Raw genomic sequence first — 19,707 nt, 5'->3', positions numbered from 1 at the left:
TACATCACTGGTTGGTTTAATAGTGATAGGGGGCCAGGGGCAAATAGGCTGAATGTGGAGGCTCTGATATGATAATCACATGATAATTAAGCAGAAAGGCCCCCAGGCAGTGCTTGTGGGGGCATCTATGAAATGGGCCTGTGGTCCATTGCCAGCAGCTGCGCTTAGAAGGTGCTAGAGAAGCAGAGAGCTCCAGGGGATGTGAGCGCAGGGCTAGGCTGGTGTGTGTGTGTGTGTGTGTGTGTGTGTGTGTGTGTGTGTGTGTGTGTGTGTGTGTGTGTGTAGTCACAAGTATAAAGGCCTTCTCGAGTGAGCCACTTATATGGAAAGAACAGCAAGGAGCCCGGCTTCCTCCCTGGCTGCTGAGCAAGTTAAACACGAGGCTAATCCATTGGAAATGCCACATTCATAAAGAGAGCGTGGTCACTGCTCCTGGGACTTGGAACATGGTTCCCAGGGCACAGAGAGAGACTCCAACGGGCAGTGGGCCAGGCCGGCCCTTGGGAGTCTGAGTCTCTCTGCTAATGAATGGACCGTCTCTGGCAGGCTCGGCAAAGCCACAGGCTGTCCTGTTAAGGGGGAGATTTGCCACAAATGAGATTCACGGGCAAGCATTAGCTCTGGGAGAGAAGCACAGGAGAGCAAAGTATCCAGCTCGGTGGCTGGCTGGATCGCTTGGCAAGGAACCACTTTGGGTCTGAGCTTTCAGACCTGAGTATTTGAGATTCTCACCTATCTCCAGGAGTTCCCAGATATTCCCTTCCAAGTCCTCACTCCTACAGGGGGACACTTCCCCCCCACCCCCAAGAAACTCATTTCTGCTTCTGTGGAGTAGGGAGGAAGGAGAATTGTGGTAAAAGAGAACTTGGGAACAAGAATCTTGGGAGATTTTGTAAAAAATGGGTTTATGAGGCCGAAGAGATAGCATGGAGGTAGGGCATTTGCCTTGCATGCAGAAGGACGGTGGTTCGAATCCTGGCATCCCATATGGTCTCCCAAGCCTGCCAGGAGTGATTTCTGAGCTTAGAGCCAGGAGTAACCCCTAAGTGCTGCTGGGTGTGACCCAAAAACCAAAAACCAAAAAAAAAAAAAATGGGTTTGAGGGCCACACCCAACTTGCTCAGGGGTCACTCCTGGCTTTGCACTCAGAAATTACTCCTGATGGGTGCTCAGGGGACCACATGAGAAGCTGAGGATAAACCTAGGTTGACCACATTCAAGGCAAATGCTCTGCCCACTGCACTATCACTCTGGCCCCAATCTTGGGTGATTCTTAGAAATCACGATTATTCTAGAGAACTACCTTATAGGGACCTTGAGGGGTAGAGGTGTGGAAGTCAGAGAATAAAGGAAATGGTTTTTGTTCTTATGTTGGTTTTTAGGGGAATGTACGGGTCTTATTATTGTATCTCTTCTAACCAATTATGAATCTCTTTAAAAAATTCTGAGTGGGCGGGCAGAGCCATTGTGGGCGACCGTGCACCCACATATTCAATGGAACTCTGGATGAATTTTCCACCGCCTGCCTGAATAGCCACAAAGTTTGCATAGCCCCGAACCAACAGGAAACTCTGCAAATAAATTTAGCTCAGCACAAAGAATCTGGCTTAACCAGATTCCTTAACCTTTCCATGGAACCTGTTTTTGTGCCTGCTCTCAAGCACATAGTTATAGATATGTTTTTGTAAAGTTTAAATTGTGATCCTTATTGCTTGCACAAAAGAAAGATCTAAATGGAAAATAGGCTAAACAAAAAATTGTATTTGCGTAAATATCAATTAGCTATTTGTTTAAGAATTTGCTTCCCCTCCCCTCATCCTGCCAGGTTCCTCCTTATGCTTCCCGCCATCAAAATGTGCTCCCATTGGTTAAAATTGTTGTACTTGTACAAATCTGATTGGTTTATGTTTCAATCCTATGTTACTATTCCTCCCACTGGAGCAGGGCATAAAAACCCTGCTCTCCCCTCAATAAAGCCTCTCGACTGGCATACGTCACCCTGAGCGTTTTACTAACTTCTACAGCTTAATTTTTTAGGTGTTCACAAAAGAGCTTAACACTCGCGAATTATTTGTAGTTGCCTTCTGCCTTCTGTCCTGATTGAGAGAAAGCTGCTGGCCGGAATTCTCTCCCAGTAAAGAACAGGAGCAGAGGCAATTACAAGCCATAGCATGGCGGGAGGACATTTGCCTTGCATCTGGCCAACCTGGATTCTATCTGTGGTGTCCCATATGGTCCCCTGAGCCTGTCAGGAGTAATATCTAAGCCCAGAGCTAGGAATCACTCCTAAGCACTGCTGGGTGTGTCCCCCAAACAAACAAACAAACAAACAAACAAATCTCTGGGCTTTGTTTGGAGAGACGGCTCCAAGGGCTGGGGAGGAAGTAAGTTTTGCATGCAAGAAAACTGGGTTTGATCCCCAGCATTGCATGGTAATCAAGCACCATTAGGGAAATACCTGTGGGCACCAAGTCAGGAGTACCCCAGAGCACTGTCTGGTGTGGCCCCCAAAGAACAAGAAAAGTAAAATTCACTGGAATGTGTGCTTTAATTCAACTAAGTAGAATGTTACCTTCTTTTATTCCATTCCCTTGCTCTCCCTTCCTCAGCCCTTCCTCTGGGTTCTCTCATCAGTCCTTCCAGCCTTCTCTGTGGAAACCTTCCTGGGTTCTTCAGCCAGGCCAACCACCTCCTTTTTGCCTCCTCCCTACCTGGAGGCTTTGGGGTATGTCACCTTCTTCCTTGTCTGCTTGTTAGGGTCCCTGGGGTAGCTGGGTCTGTTCCTTCCACAGGAGGGAGGTTCAGGGAGAGCCCCCAGAAGCACATGAAGACCTCTGAGGCCAACGTGGGCTAGTCAATGCCAGCTAATGCCAACCTATGCCAGCCTGGACCACTCAATGCTAACAAATGCCAGCCCATGCCAGCTGGTGCCAACCAGCACCAGCTCATGCCCATGTATCAGGTAATTCCAAACTGTACCAGCCAATGTCAACCAATGCTAACCCAGGCCAGTGGGTACTAATTCATGCTATCCAATTTCAGCCTTGCCAACCAGTACCAAATGATGCCAACCAATGTCAACCAGTGCCAACTTATAGTAGACCATGCCAGTCTATACCAACAATGCCAATCAGTGCCATTCCATATCAGCTGCTGTCAATCTATGTCACCCATGACAGCTTCTACTAGCCCATGCCAATTTATGTCAGTCAGTCCTAGTCTGCACTGATGTGTGCCACCCAATACCAACACATGCCAACACATGTCAACTGAGCCACTTCAATAATAGCCCATGCTCACCTGTGCCTGCAAAAGAGTCTGAAGGCCTGGCATGGAACTCTTGCCCACTGAAAGCTGGCTGGTGACAGTCGCACATTCTAGGGCCACTATGTACGGACCACATAGGCGTCATTTATTTGTTTACTTTTGAAAATTTCTTGAGTCACACTTGGCTGTGCTCAAGGATTGCTCTTGGACTACATTGGGGGTACATACATTGGGGGGTGCTGGGGATTGGTCCTGAGTTTGACAGCATGCAAGGCAAGCTCCCTATTTGCTATGCTATCATTCTGACCCCCTACACAGGCCCTAAATAAAAGGTCCATAGCTAATTAGCTGTATACTGGGTAAGACTGGACAAATTCTCCCTCTGTACCTTTCTGTCTGGCACTGTTCTCTCTCTCTCTCTCTCTCTCTCTCTCTCTCTCTCTCTCTCTCTCTCTCTTTCTCTCTCTCACTTGGAGAAAAGCTAGAAGGCCTGGCCTGTCATTCACAGCCATCAGTAACTCTGAAATTCAATTATCCCCTCTGCACTGCCATAAGGGTTATATGAGGGTTATATGAGTCCCCACACCTGGGGACATGACGCCTATCAAACCACAGAGTGCAGGGCAAGGTGATGACCCCTGGGGAATCAGATACCTCTTCCTACCATAAATATTAGTCTTCAAGGCATGTCTGTGCTACAAGCTGGTGAGGTGCTTTTCTTAATAGCAGGAAGATTTTGGATTCCTTCTGCTAGCCCTCCCACTGTAGATGGTCCCTATGTTGGTCTGGGAGTCTGGGTCATAGCTCCTGGGAGCTCTTGCTGCAGTGAGACCTGAGTGGGTGACCCCAGGAACCACAGCACTGCATGGCTCTGCAGGGCGGGGAGACACAAGCCAGACATGGGCAGCTTCAGTCATTGGGCTTGTAACTATCTATAAGGAACAGCTTAGCTCCAGTGCCAATAAGGTCAGAGTCAGGGAATGGTGTGCAAAGCAAGGGTGTTGTGCAGAGATGCGAGCTGTGTGCAGAGCAGGGAGCCGTGTGCAGATCTGGGGGTTGTGTGCAGAGCAGAAAGAGTACAGAGTAGGAAGCAAGTGTGCTAATCAGGGAGTTGTGTGCAGAGCAGGAAGTGATACAGAACAGAAGGTAGTATGCACAACTGGGATAGGGCTCCACCTCTCTGGGTCCTGGGAAGCCAATGCTCCAGGGTTTGGACCTCCCAAATCCCCGTGTCCATAATGCAAAACAAACAAATAAACAAACAAAACCTGAAAGTGTCTGGCACAACGGTATAGCAGGGAGGGCACATTTCTTACGAGTAGCTGACCCAGATTTGATGCCCAGCATTCCATGTGGTCTCTGAGCACCCTCAGTAATGATCCCTGAGCACAGAGCTAGGAATAAGCATTAAGCACTTCCTACTTGGTTATTTTTGGTTTCAGGCATTGGCTTTCAAGCAAAAATAACTAAATAAAGCTGAGACAAATTCTCTGTCAGGTGGCTCCGCTACTACCCCTAGATCCTATGGACAGAGTTTGAGTAACACTGGCTTGGGCATTGCTTTCCTTACATCTTACATGCCCAACAGTCCCTGGACTCTAGACCATCTTCGCCCCCCATTGGTGCATGTGGCAGGGTGGGGTGTGGAGAGCAAGCTCTGTGGAGTCTCTTTCTAGAAGGATGCCAGATCCATTGGGAGGGCTCCACTTTCTGACCTCCTCATATCCATCGGATTGGCTCCACCTCTCCAAGATCCCTTTCCCAACTACCATCACCACTGGGCGTTCGAGCTTTAACTGATGAATATAGAAATGCAGCATCTCAACATTTTTATGTTTCTGTTTGGGAGCCACACCTGGCTGTTTTCAGGGCTTACTCCTAACTTTGTGCTCAGGACTTAACTCCTGACTCTACACAGAGATATCTCCTAGTGGTGCTCTGGGGGAGCCTATAGACAGTGGCTATAGGCCTAGCCATTTGCTAGACAAGCACATTAACCTGTATACATTCCATCCAGCAATATTATGATTATGATTATTGGCCACACCCTGAGGCACTCAGGGATTACTTCTGGCTCTGTGCTCAAAAATTACTTCTGCAGGCTCGGGGGACCATATGAGATACCAAAGATGGAACCTGGGTTAGCTGCATGCAAGGCAAATGTCCTCCTTGCTGTGCTATTGCACTTGTCTCCTCCAGCTTTATTTTTAAAGTGTCTTATAGTGGCCAGAGCGATTGCACAGTGGGAGGGCATTTACCTCGCACATAGTCAATGTTCAATCCCTGGAATCGCATATCTCTGAGCACCACCAGGAATGACCCCTGAGCACAGAGGCAGGAGTAACTTCTGAGCACCAATGGTCATGGCCCAAAAACCAAAAAATAAAAAAATCTTTATTTTTTGAGATAAAATTTTTAAAAAAGCATTTTGTAGAAATTAAAAAAAATCGAGATCCCATTCCTTGGTCATAGTCAAGCCCTCTTAGAACTCTGTTGTCAGACTTTGATTTTTTTTTTTTTTTTTTGGTTTTTGGGACACACCCGTTTGACGCTCAGGGGTTACTCCTGGCTATGCGCTCAGAAATCGCCCCTGGCTTGGGGGGACCATATGGGATGCCGGGGGATCGAACCGCGGTTCGTCCTACGCTAGCGCTTGCAAGGCAGACACCTTACCTCTAGCGCCACCGTCCCAGCCCCAGATTTTGATTTTTTAATCGTTTTCAGAGGGCCACATCTGGGAAGACTTTGATGCTCTTTCTGACTTGTGTTCAGGATGGAGTCCTCTCCCCTCCACACCATAGCCCTCTGCCCAGCAAGGCCACATTCTGGAAACCTTAAATACATATTTCCTCTACCAAAAGAGGCCTGGGGAGAAGAGGCAGCCAGGAGAATGAGCAGATCTTCTAGAAGAGCTGTTGTGCTCAGGAGGATGGGTGGGAGCTGGGAAACCTTGCCTTCTTCTGGGACTGCTCAGCAGCTCCTTTTAATTACAGGCCCCCCACTAAGGCTGATGTGAGGGATCCTGTGCTTGGCTGCCTGCCTAGAGGCACTTCTGAGAACTCGGCTCTGCCATGGGGGCTTACCCCAATGTGAGTCTGAAAAGGACTCAGCTGACTCAAATGTGCAAAGAGAGGAAAGCTTGGCTCAGAGACAGATGGAAATGGAGACAGTAAAAGGGGATAGGATGGTGGGTGATGTCTGCTTCCCTGGGGGCCATGAGTGAAAGTGTGCATGGTCTAAAATCATCTCACATTCCTAATAACAGGGAAAGCTGATGGCCTCTTTAGCTGCCTGGACCCCAGAATCGATGGTTATGTGGCTGGAGGATCTGATGAAACTGATAGCTCAGCCCTACGCTTTGGCTATCATTTAAACACACACACACACACACACACACACACACACACACACACACACACACACACACACACACACACACACCCCATGCACACACTTACAACTAGCTAGGGCAGTGGGTAAAGAGTTTGCCTTGCATGAAGCTAATTTGGGTTTGATCCCTAGTATCTGATCTGGTCCAACCAAGCCCTCCAGGAATGATATCTGAGTGAAGAGCCAGGTATAACTCCTGAGCACTGCTGAATGTGACCCAAAATTTAAAATAAAGCAAAATAATCAAAACTTAAAGCACTTTTATTTTCAAAATTAATAATATGAAGTTTTGGGGCTGGAGAGATAGCATGGAGGTAGAGCTTTTGCCTTGCAATCAGAAGGTCGGTGGTTCGAATCCCGGCATCCCATATAGTCCCCCAAGCCTGCCAGGAGCAATTTCTGAGCGTAAAGCCAGGAGTCACCCCTGAGCGCTGCCGGGTGCTACCCAAAAAAACAAACAGAAAAAAAATATGAAGTTTTTATTGATTTATTGAGTGGTTTGTGTATTGTTTTGTTTTGTTTTGGGTCACACCCGGCAGCGCTCAGGGGCCACTCCTGGCTCTATGCTCAGAAATCGCTCCTGGCAGGCCCAGGGGACCATATAGAATGCCAGGATTCAAACCACCATCCTTCAGCATGCAAGGCAAACACCCTACCTCCATGCTATCTCTCCGGCCCCTTACTGAGTGTTTTTAACTGAGTTATTTTCTGAGTTATTTAGTGAGTGTTCCCTGTAGGCCAGGCACTCTTCCTTCTCTAAATCCCCTGAGCATTCCTGGGAGCTGGGGCTGGCACTCCCCATTTTGCAGATTAAGGACAAGCATGCCCTCCCCTTGTAGCCCCATTTCCTCTCCCTCAAGGGGATTTGCCCAAGACTTCTCTGGAGCACATGTTATAGAAGAAAATTGGATTTGAACTAGGAGCCTGAAGCAGGCAGGTTAATAGGGAGACCTTGGCAATGACTCTTGGGAAACACACACAAAAAAACCTGTTATGGATGGGGAGGTTGCTGAAGCAATAGTACAGCAGGTAAGGTGTTTGCCTTGCATGCAGTTGACCTGGGTTTAATCCCCAGTATCCCATATGGTGCCCAGAGCCCACCAGGGTTAGCCTGAGAGCAAATCCAGAGTAAGTATCCCATATGGTGCCCAGAGCCCACCAGGGTTAGCCTGAGAGCAAATCCAGAGTAACCACTAAGCACTCCTGGGTATGGCACAAATACAAACAAACAAACAAAAACCCCAAACTCCCCCAACCCAAGATGAGCTTTGAAGAATTTACTCTGTCATTAGCCTGAAAGCATTATGGTCAAACCCACTGTGTGGGCACAGGAAAAGGGCCTGAGAAGAATCCAACTGGCACCAGTGTTGACTCCCAGGCAGCCTGGAGAGGTCAAACTTCAGCAGAGACAAGAAGCTGCAACAAGGACATGACCTCAGACCACCAAAAGATTTGAGTTTCTCCTTTTGACAACAACAAAGCAACAGACTCATATCTAGATAGAAAACCCCACTTGAGGGCACTGCAGGAGAAAACCCTATAAAACCTACTCTGCAAAAGCACATGTGAGTGTCCCTGTTCTGGAGTAGGGTGGCCTGCATCTCTCCACTGAAATATGGATTCTCACCTTTCTCTTTGCTTCCTCACGCAGAACCTCTAAAGCTTCCCTGTTTTTCTTCCGAAATTCTTTTCTAGGAGGGCAAGGCAAGGCTTGACAAAGCTGGAGAAAACTGAGCACTGACTTTCTTTCCTGCAAAGCACAATTCTCATTCTAGTCTAAATCCACAGCTCCCTGAAAAATCAATGGCAGGGATCAACTCCATGCTGTGCAGATCAAGTAGACTCCAGGTTCAACCTGATGGCTGCCTCATGGGGCTGGAGATGTGAGGACTCTACCATGTCTATACCTGTAGACAGTGATCTAGGAATTCCACAAATTTTAGACCAGGGTTGCAGAGAGGCATTCCAAACACCAGATAGAAGCACGGGCACAGCCATGGGCTGAAGTTGCGAAATGCATTTTCATTATTTTTGGGATTATCCCAAGTTGAGAGAGAAAATACAAAATCAAGCAAAATGCCCCTGGATTGTTCTGATTCATGTACAACGCAAGGCAAATAAGGCTAATATGTGTTTGTGTTTGTAAACTCATGGAAATATAGGATGAGGAGCTGCTGACTGAATTGTCCTTCAAGGAGGAGCATTTTTTACAAAACTCAGGTTCAGTTTGAGCTGGATGTATAACGCTCTGGCAACAGAAGTTGGCAAACTTCATTCTGCATGGGCAGTTGGAGCAGTAGGCTTCAAAGTTAGAGGGTCCTGTCTAGAGATCAGTGCCTTCCCTCTCCTCTTTCTTTGGCACTGGGCTAAAAGTGGACCTCAACAGGCTGCTAATGAGGTATCCAAGTCAAGGTGTGAAGCCCCCAATACTATCCAGTGTGTATCTGTCAGGCTGGAGAGTCACCTTCAAACACTGACCTAGAGGGGTTGGAGCGATACAGTACATAGGCACTTGCCTTGCATGTGGCCAACCTGGGTTGAATTCTTGGCACACCATAGGTTCCCTGAGCATTGCTGAAATAATTCCTGAGTTCAGAGGTAGGAGCAAGCATTAAGCACTGCTGAGTATGGCCCCCAAACCAAAAGAAAAATAATGACAGAAAATTTCTATCTAAAAGGCGAGGTCTAGAAGTAAATTACAAGCAGCACTGCCTCAGAGGGAAAGGAGCTCATGGTTAGTGATGGGTTCAGACAGGCAAGAATAAGAATTTTTTTTTTTTTTTTTTTTTTTTTTTTTGGTTTTTGGGTCACACCTGGCAGTGCTCAGGGGTTATTCCTGGCTCCAGGCTCAGAAATTGCTCCTGGCAGGCACAGGGGACCATATGGGGCGCCGGGATTCGAACCGATGACCTCCTGCATGAAAGGCAAACGCCTTACCTCCATGCTATCTCTCCGGCCCCAAGAATAAGAATTTTTATCAAGAAGTGCCATGACAGTCTCCTGGGAGAAAGAGGAATGAGAACCATATTCTACTAGACTTTTTCTTTCCCATTAAACACAATTTCAGATGAGCCAGGCCGAGGCTGGCCAGTAACATCAATTGGATTATTCTACCAATACTACATAATCTTTCCTGAGCTCAGGGCACAGCTCAAAGAGACCTAATTCTTATTCCCAAAGTAAGTGCAAGGATAGATTCTCCCCAAACTATTTGTGCCATGCTAGGATGAAGAGCAGAAATGCATGAGGCTGAAGAGATAGAGAGCACAGCGGGTAGGGCTTGCCTTACAAGCAGTCAATCTGGGTTTGATCCCTGGAACTGTATAGGGTCTCCAGGAGTGATCTTAAATGCAAAGCCCTGAGCACTACTGGAGGTGACTCCAAAAAAAGTTAAAACAGAATAGAAATGCAGTTGGTTGGGTTTTGTTGGTAGAGGGGCACTTCCTTTTCTCTTGGCCCTTTCAGGGTCTGTCATAGCCCCACATGGAACGGACAGATTTCAGAGAGGGACACAATATTGTGGTTGTATTGTGGTTGTCTCCAGTGCCTTTTGTTGATGATTTCTTTCTTTGCTGGGGGGGGGGGACCACACCCGGTGACGCTCAGGGGTTACTCCTGGCTATGTGCTCAGAAGTCATTCCTGGCTTGGGGGACCATATATGCCAGGGGATCGAACCGCGGTCTGTCCAAGGCTAGCGCAGGCAAGGCAGGCACCTTACCTCTAGCGCCACCGCCCGGCCCCTTGTTGATGATTTCTAAATACCTATTCTTATCTCCTGCAGTGCTAAAGGGATCTGTAGACACAATTGGGCTGGAGTTACCGCAGAGCTGCATTTGACTTTTGGCTCCCACGCACATCAATAAATCCATCAATACGTAAACTTGCCTCTGGGAGTCTCCAGTCTGCTGGAAGTTACTGGTGCTACTCATTTAAAAAAAAAATCCATTCTGGACCAAAGCAATAATAGTATAAGGGTTAAGGCATATGCTTGGCATGTTGCTGACCCTGGTTCCATCCCTGGTTCCCTAAGCATTGCTGGAGGAGACTCAGGTAATCCTCAGCACTACAGGGCCCAAATAGCACCACATACTCAGGCTCTCTGATGAACCATTAGTCACCTGGTTGGTTGCAAAGAGTGGGAGGGAGATCTGAAAAGTCAGTGCAGGGGGTTCTGCCTTGCAAGTGCCCAACAGGGATTTGACTCCCCCTGTCCCTTCAGGAGTGATCCTAGAGCTAGGAGTAATGACCTCTGAGGCTCACTGGGTGTGGTCTCCAAACAGACAACCAGTAGCACAGTGAACAGATAAACATTAACAGTGAACATTAACACCTAGTTTTCTCCATGCAATGACTGTACAAACATCCATTCCCAATATTCCTTCAGAGCATGAGGGGAGCATACATCTCAACAGGAAGCAAAAGCTCATCAAACTCCAAGGGGCTGGTCTGGGGTGGCAGAATGCCTGGAAGGGAGGCAGCATGGCTGAACCAGTCAGAGATTCTGTTTTCTGGGCGCCTCTCAGCATTTTCTGATGCAGTTCTTGGCCAGCTGATGAGGACTTTTGGCATCCCAGCTGTGGCAATCTCCTTGAGCATCAACTTGACTGTCTCTCTTTCCATGACCTCTGACCTACCACTAGGTAAATTGGTCCCTTCGTGACCTCATTTCAATATACTAGGGATAAAGAATTGAGAGAAATACTTCCTTCCCTCCCAAGAAATCCAGGTTCTCCAGCTACCACATCCCTGGCCCAATTTGGGAAATGAAAGAACAGGAAGGAGCCACTTTTGTTTTTATTTTTTTATGTTCTGTTTTTGGGCCACATCTCAAGGTGCTCAGGGCCTACTCCTACCTTTGCCCACAGTGATCATTCTTGGCAGGGCTTGAAAGACCCGAAGTAGAGTCCCTGAGATCAAACCTGCTGTACTACATTTCTAGTTGGAGCCACTTTTAAATTGCTTTCTAAAGCACATCCTGGGGTTGACCTTCTGTTCTTCATCTCAGGGTGTTACAAGAGTGACCCACTTGGAATGATCCCTGGGGACCCACCTCACAAACCTGTTATTTTCTGTTTGTTTGTTATGGGATCCTTCCCAGCAATCCTCAGTGAATACTCCTGGTTCTGCACTCAAGTGCTCAGGGAGCACTTGATATATGGGATGCTGAAGATTGGCCTGATGCAAGGTAAACGTCCTCCTCACTGTGTTCTCTCTCCAGTCCCTCTTACCTATCATATGCAGGGATCTACCAATCACCTATCACCCTCACATCACTGGCCACCCCCAGACTCCCTCCTCTCCTATGAGGCTATTCAGCTTTAAGATCATCCCCTATCAGCTCAAGCTGGATCTTCCTGAAATTGTCAGACTATTTTTTTTAAAAGCCAGCCCTCCCCCCAATACCCCGACAACTGGGGGCTGAGCAAATGGCAGCCTTGCTCCCCTGGTGGATGATGAATGGACAGAATGCTTAGGAATAAGTTCTTCTTGGTACAAAGATGCAGGTGCTGCCTTTGTCCCATCTGTGCTTTGCTGGGTCATTGGAATACAGTGGTGGTGTGGAGAGGATGGAGCTGGGTTAGGTGGAAGGCAGCTCATCCCTGCACCTTGCAGTGCACTCTGGCAAGGCAGGTATAAACAGGGTGGGAATTGGGGTGGAGTGGGCAGCCTAAGGGCTGGCAGACTCTCAAGAAAGGGGAGCATCCACCTGACAAATCCAAAAAGATCTCAAAGATGTGATCTCGGTCAGTGGCCACTAGATTGTGGTCAGAGGGGCACATAGAACACTACAAGCAGGGGCCAGGGAAGTGGCTCATTGGTCAGTGCACATGCCCGGTGTGGAAAGTCCTGGGTTTGGCATCCAACTGGTCCCTGAGCACTGCAAGGGATGGGGTTGGGTGTCTGACCCTAGCACATAGCAAATTAAAAACAAACCATCCAGCTTCCCAAAGCAACTTATGGAGGGGGACGGCTTGGGGTGAAAGCTATGGAAAGAAATAGAGGACATGCTCTTAACCCAGTGGCTCTCACCCTTTCTCCCACAGCAGACCCCCTTCTTCCCTTGCTTTTTTCCTGCCCTACTGGTTGACCTTTAGTCTTTTATTTTTCTTTTCAGTTTTTGGGTCACACCCAGCAGCCCCCAGGAGTTACTCCTGGCTCTATGTTCAGAAATCACTTCTGGCAGGTTTGGGGAGACCATATGGAATGCCGGGATTCAAACCACCATTCTTCTGCATGTAAGGCAAACACCCTATCTCCATGCTACCTCTCCGGCCCCTGACCTTTAGTCTTGTACTTTGCGTCTCTATGGATACATTTTCACCCAAGAGGATCCTGGATATCGTGTGTGTGCATGTATGTGTGTGTGTGTGTGTGTGTGTTTGTCTGTATGAGAACATGGAGGGAGATGCCTCTCTGTTCCTCCCTGTCTTGTTGAGAAATTCCACACCAACCAATGAAATATCAGCAGAAATCCTGTCACTTTTGACAGGAAATGGCACGTGAGTCAGAGATGTGCTTGGAGTTATGAGTTCCGAGTACCCATGGGGGGCTCAGAGTCCAGAATGAAAACAAACAAGAGTGTGAGGGAGGAGACTTCATCTCTCATGCACTCCAATAGGGAACTGCTGAGACTGTCTGCAGACTGAGCCAAAGACCTGAGAAACAGACAGATCAGTAGGATATCCTCGGGATCAAGGATTGAGGGTCCTCAAGGAGCGGGACCATTAAGTGCACTAGCCACAGGCCACCAAAGATTGTTCTGCAGCGATAGAACCCAGAACTGGAAGGTCACCTCTTTCAGCTTCCCCACTACCCCATCCCCCCCCCCAATACCAGCCCTGCCCCAGAAAACACAGCTTACCTGTGTTGTAGCCCCGTCCGAGGGCTGGCCAGGGGCGGTGGTTTTTCCATAAGTTGCCCAGGTACCAGTCACTCTGGTTCTCCACCAGGCCCAGGACCTGCTGGCCTGCAAAGAACAGAGAATTCTGAGTTCAAATGCAAAGCCATGCCATGTGGATCTGTGAGACCTGAACTGGAGTGTGTGGTTCATGCCAGAAATTCTCCTCTGGGAGCCTGTCATCACTGAGAGTACTTCTGAAGGCTCCCCTCTGAGACATATGTTTCCCTGGGTCAAGTCAGTGAATTCTGACACTTAGAAAGTGTTTTTCAGGGGCCGGAGAGATAGCATGGAGGTAAGGCGTTTGCCTTTCATGCAGAAGGTCATCGGTTCGAATCCCGGCATCCCATATGGTCCCCCGTGCCTGCCAGGAGCAATTTCTGAGCATGGAGCCAGGAATAATCCCTGAGCACTGCCGGTGTGACCCAAAAACCACAAAAAAAAAAAAAAAAAAAAAAAAGAAAGTGCTTTTCAGGGGTGGAAGGAAGGTGGTGAGGAGAAGCCACACTCAATGGTGCTCAGGAACTATTCCCAGCTCTGTCGGTGAGATGGTGTTTCTGATGGTGCTTGGGAAACCATTTGGGGTCAGGATGAAACCCAAACTTCCTGCATGCGAAGCTTGCATTCAACCCATGGAACTCAGCCCCAGGAAGTTCTTTCTGAGGGCACTGCAATGCTGAGGGTGTTTGAAGGAGGATGTCTCTAAGCTTCTGTGCAGGGCAGAGGCCATCAGACCATACCCAGCAAGGCCACTCTTGGAATTAGTATTGTTTGTTCCAGAGTCATCCCTAGTGATGTCCATGGGCTACTCCTGGGTTGGTACTTAAGAGAAGCATGGGGTACCTGGCACATAATCCCACACCCAAAGTTTGTGTTCCAGCCCTTTGAGAGGCTCTGTCTTATGGCCTCTTTCAAAATTATTATCAAAGTACTTCGCAGAACTGGAGACACATTACATGGCTGAAGGGACTTGTCTTGCATGTTGCTGACCTGGTTCCATCTCCAGTATCATATATGGTCCCCTGAGCCTTGCTAGGGGTGGTGCCTGAATACAAAACTAGGAATCAATCTTGAGCACTGCTGGGTATGGCTTCCCTTGTGTCAAGAAAAAATTACTTTATAGACAGGGAAACTATAGCTGACTTTGGACTTTGATTTGCAGACCCTCAGTGGCCACTATCTAATCCATACTGGATTAGATACATTTGTCTGTACCCCAATTCTTTATTGTTTTTTTGGGTACATACCCAGCTGTGCTCAGTCAACTCCTGTTGGTGCTTGGGGATTAGTATTGGTAATCAAACCCTGGTTGGATATGTGAAAGACAAGTACCTTCCCTGTTATATGTACTATATCTCCAGTCTTGAATACATACCAAATTCTTTCCACACAGTTCCAGGGCTTCGTACTGACCTCAACGGCCAGTGTGTGAGGTAGGAGAAACCCAGAGTTTATAGAAAGAGGAGCTAAGGGCTCAGAAAGTGGAACTTGTTTGCAAAAGTGCAGCAGCAACAGCTAAGAACCTCAGCCTTATTCTGAACTCACTCAACTCCGAACCTTCTGGAGCCCCGATCCCCCACAGCTGGCCCAGCTGAGAAATAAAGACCTTTCCCGCCAAATGCACAGAAGAAAACACCACCGCTCTCTTCTGCAACACCATGCTGGGTGATATAGAACCTCCCTGGTGTGGTGACAGCGACCCGAAATGATGGTGTGTGGGTTGGGTGTAATTTATTTGATCAATTCATGGAACTCCTGCCTAAATCATCCTCCTAGCACAAATACATAAATTAGAAGAACAGGGAAAAATACTACCACCCACTTTGTCATTGTATATAGGATCACATCTAAATACTCACAGAAATCCTTAAGGGGGATGTAAACACACACACACATACACACACACAGAAAGAAAAACAGACCAATCCTGGAAGTGCCTGGAAGTCAAACAAGTCCACAGACCACAAGTCTGGGGGTTGTGTATGACATAAGATTTCTGGTCACCAAGGTTCTAAGGATGTGTGTGTGTGTGTGTGTGTGTGTGTGTGTGTGTGTGTGTGTGTGTGTAAGAGCTTCCTGAGTTAGAGCTGTGGAGAGCTAGTTTATGATTACTGATGCCCATTTAAAAAATATAATGCTGGGTGTCATGGGCTGACCAAAGTGGGGTGATCTTTCATGCATGTAGGGAATCCTCTGAATCTCAGTCTTTAGTCACTGGAAATACGGATAATGCATCTTGAACAATTCCAATATTTTGTGATAGCCGTCAACTTTTATTTTTGTGGGAGAGGGTTTGATTTTGGGGACACATCCAGTGGAGCTCAGAGATCACTGCTGGGGGTGCTCAGTGGACCATATGCAGTGATGAGGATGGAACTGGAACTGGCCATGTGCAAGGCAAGTGCCTTACCTGATATACTGTCTGCCCCCCCCCCCCCCCAGTCCAGTGCTCCATCACCAGCCACATTGGAATTCTACCAAAGGGAAATAGGGGGCATCGGTGCAGGTGTTCTCACCACTGTGTGAGAACAAGCTCTTCACAAAGATCTTGCTGGGGGTGGGGGTATCAGCCCTGCCCAACTGTCGATCATAGCCTTCCTGTCAGTGGGAAAAATGGAGTCTCTAGCAAGGAAGTCACCTCAGATACTCCCCTATTTCTGAATGATTGCTTAAATTCTTTTCTGTATTCTATATAAGATTCTATATAACACTCCCAGCTTGTGTTTTATGCTCTCTTTGGACCGAGGCTGGGATGACATTCAGAGCCATCCTTCAATACTGATACCTCATTCATCAATATCTATCAATACGAACACCATATCCATCGATATTAATACCTCATCTATCAATATTGCCAATAGAGTCTCATCCATCAATATCCATGAATATGACGCCTCATCATCAAATTCCATCACATTGACACTTTATCCATCATATTAAAACCTAATCCATCAATATCCATCATTAGACCTCATCCATTAATCTCAATCAATATGTCACCTCACTTATCAATATCATCAGTACTGACAGGTCATCCATCAATATCCTCAATATTTATACCTCATTCATCAATATATATCAATATCATCACCCCATTCATCAATCTCCATCAATATTGAAAACTTCATCCATCAATATCATCAATATTGACACTTCATCCGTCAATCTCCAGCTTCTGCTTGAGCTCTAGAGCATGAACGGCTTGATGGCTTTGGATCCAGGGTAAAGTAGGTACTAATAAATGTGGGGCTTAGGTAGTTATGGTCATATGTGGGGTGCCTATCTGTCCTGACCATAAGACCAATAATGCTAGGTACTAGGGTGCTCGTTCCCATAGTTATTAAGCATTTCCTCCAACCCACTCCTCTATCATCTATGTATTTTCCTGCTTAGTCTCAGGGACACCCCCTCCTCCCCGTGCCTATCTTCTCTGTCTGTTAACACTGCACAATGGGATGATCAGGGGGGAAGCACTGAAAAGCATCTTTTCTATCAGTGTTCAGTATGAGATCTGGTGGTGCAGGGGAACGATCATGTGACTGACTACATGATTGACTGACTACACAGAAAAGTGTGCAAATAGCCCTTTTCAGACTTGTGCGTAGTTCACAATCAGATTGCATGGTTCTTTCAGGTAAGCAGTCCTTAATCCTTGCTAAAATTAAACACACACACACACACACTTAATTAAACACACAAGACCAACACTTTTAAGACCCACTGATCGAGAAGCAAACTGACCAAAAGCAATACAGACTTGATTTTTTTATGTGACCTCTGGCAGGGCTCAGGGGACCATATATGGTGTGGGGATTTGAACTGGGATCTCCTACAAGCAAGGCAGGTACTTAACCCCCGAACTATCTCTGCATTCTAGGATTCTTTAGGTGGCGATTGGACCGGTCTGCCTGGAATTAGGCAAAGTAGGCACGTGCAGTCTCAGGCATCTCCCTCTGTTTTCTGCTGGCCTGAGTCCCCTTCAGCCTAGACTTTGATTCTGTCTAATATCAGTCAACACCAACACCACAAGGTCCCCTAAACACAGAATAGAAATTAGCTCTGAGCACCCCTAAGTGTGACCAAAAAGTGAAAAGAAAGGCTTACTATACATCAAGAGTTTGTATACTACCAGATACCACCCAAGATGCTAACAAACCAGAGACAAAGAGCCACAGGACTGATCCCACAAACAGTGAGAATACACAGATTGGCAGCTGAGAGGCAGGAAGGATGTAAAATAGCAGAAAGTGGTCCATCAAAGATGGAGGGCAGCAAACCACGAAGTCTGGGGGGGGGGGAGGAGCAGGTGGGATGCCTCCTTTTCCCCAAATCATCTAACTCACTCTTTCTCAGCATGTGGCCCTCTGTGGGCTCCTATGAAATTCCAGGGGCCACAGGCAAAAAAAGCACACCAGGAAGAGACGACAAGAGATTAAGGGGGCTGGCTGGCAGGGCAGGAAACAAATTTGGAAGGGATCGTGACAGGATGAAAAGAGACGGTGCTGCAGTCCATCTCTTCTGGCCTGTAGCTGCCCCATCATTTCTGTGAACACCCAATCCAGCTCCCAAGTTCCCCCAAAGTTGATGCCAAAACAGCACTGTACTGAAACCCCTGCCTGATAGGCTGACTCTAGGAACCCCTCTAGGAACTGAACTGGCTCTGCCTGTCTGAGCCCTGAGGATATCTGACATCTAGGTTTCAGGGGGAACAAGTCCAAAGCCTTGGCTTTGATTTTTTAAAAATGGATTTTTTTTTTTTTTGGTTTTTGTTTTTTGGGCCACACCCTGCTATGCTCAGGGGTTACTCCTGGCTGTCTGCTCAGAAATAGCTCCTGGCAGGCACGGGGAACCATATGGGACACCGGGATTCGAACCAACCACCTTTGGTCCTGGATCGGCTGCTTGCAAGGCAAACACCGCTGTGCTATCTCTCCGGGCCCATGGATTTTCTTTTTGGTCTTTAAGGGTTACTTCTGGTTCTGCATTCGGGAATCACTTCTGGTACGCTCGCTCGGGGGGCGGACGGGACCACAGGGGGTGCTGGGGATGGAACCTGGATCTGCCGCGTGCAAGGCAAATGCCCTCCCTACTTTGCTATGACCCCCGCCTCCACCTTGGCTTTGATGACACAGACTTAAGTGTCAGCTTCCCTCCCAGGAAGCTTCTCAGGGGTGGCGAGTCATCTCACCGTGTCATCTTGGGGCATTATTCTAAGAAAACACCAGGAGGAACAGAAAAGCTGCATCACTGTTTCTCTGGGCTGATCAAGGGCAAGGTTCTTGTGCTGCCTCATTTGCTCTGGGCACGAGTTAACTTTGGAAACTAAAGCTGTCTCACTCATTTATTCATACATCACCGCTCACAGCCAGATTAGAGTGAACAAGCTTGTGGTTCCGCTGGTATGCTCTGTGGGTGTCACCAGCCAGCCAAGGCACAGAGAGAGGGTTCAGGGCCCTGGGAACTCCCCTCCCTGTTGTTACCTCTTTTTGCAGCTTCTGGCTCCAGGCCAGGCTCTTATAGTGCAGGGGATAAACTCTCAGGTATAGGGAAGGGTCCTTGTTCCCAACCACAGGACAGGGAGGACTGGAGGCCTTCTGTAGGATGTAGGAAGCCTTAGATAAACTCTTATCATTTAGGTAATGGGGTTACAGTGATATCCAAGTTCCTGGTATTGACTTACAAAGGTACTGCTCTCCACTACCCCATCTCCAACCCCACCAAAGTGTCCATGACCTTCTTTCCCCCCCATTCCTCTGTCCACTCTGGTCTAACTTCCTTCCCTTCCATCCCTGTCCCTCTTTCTTTGTTAAATGATAGTGGTATTGATGCATTCTCTGTCCCCACCTACTCATGTGCTCAAGACACAAAAAACAGGAAACAAACTTTTCAAACCAGGATATGATTCTAGCTCCAAAGGCGGCTGGTTGGACTTGGACATAGGACTTACTTTCTCCCCAAGTCTCCACTTCCTTATGGTAAAGGAACAGAAATGACACCCCTCTCTCCTACCTCTGAGCAGAGGATAGGTCACATGAGATGGTGTGTATGGAAGGTGCTGGACTTCTGGGAGAGGCTGAGCTAAGGTGTTTTAATCTTTCGCTTTTCTTTTTTCTTCCTTTGGTTTTGGGCCACACCGGGGTGCTCATGGGTT

General features: G+C 47.6%; 1 protein-coding gene across 2 annotated transcripts in view; it reads right to left on the bottom strand.

Moving 5' to 3' along the window:
• Positions 1 to 19,707, bottom strand: part of LARGE1 (LARGE xylosyl- and glucuronyltransferase 1) — a 479,868-nt gene that overhangs the window by 66,242 nt on the left and 393,919 nt on the right. For both annotated transcript variants that reach the window (XM_049771991.1, XM_049771992.1), the window contains exon 7: positions 13,521 to 13,625. In XM_049771991.1, the coding sequence (XP_049627948.1) occupies positions 13,521 to 13,625 (105 nt within the window). The remainder of the gene's footprint in view (positions 1 to 13,520; positions 13,626 to 19,707) is intronic.

Source organism: Suncus etruscus, chromosome 4, assembly GCF_024139225.1.
Source record: "Suncus etruscus isolate mSunEtr1 chromosome 4, mSunEtr1.pri.cur, whole genome shotgun sequence".
Taxonomy (NCBI): domain Eukaryota; kingdom Metazoa; phylum Chordata; class Mammalia; order Eulipotyphla; family Soricidae; genus Suncus; species Suncus etruscus.
Note: the sequence above shows the minus strand (reverse complement) of the source record. Positions and strands in the feature narration are given on the sequence as shown.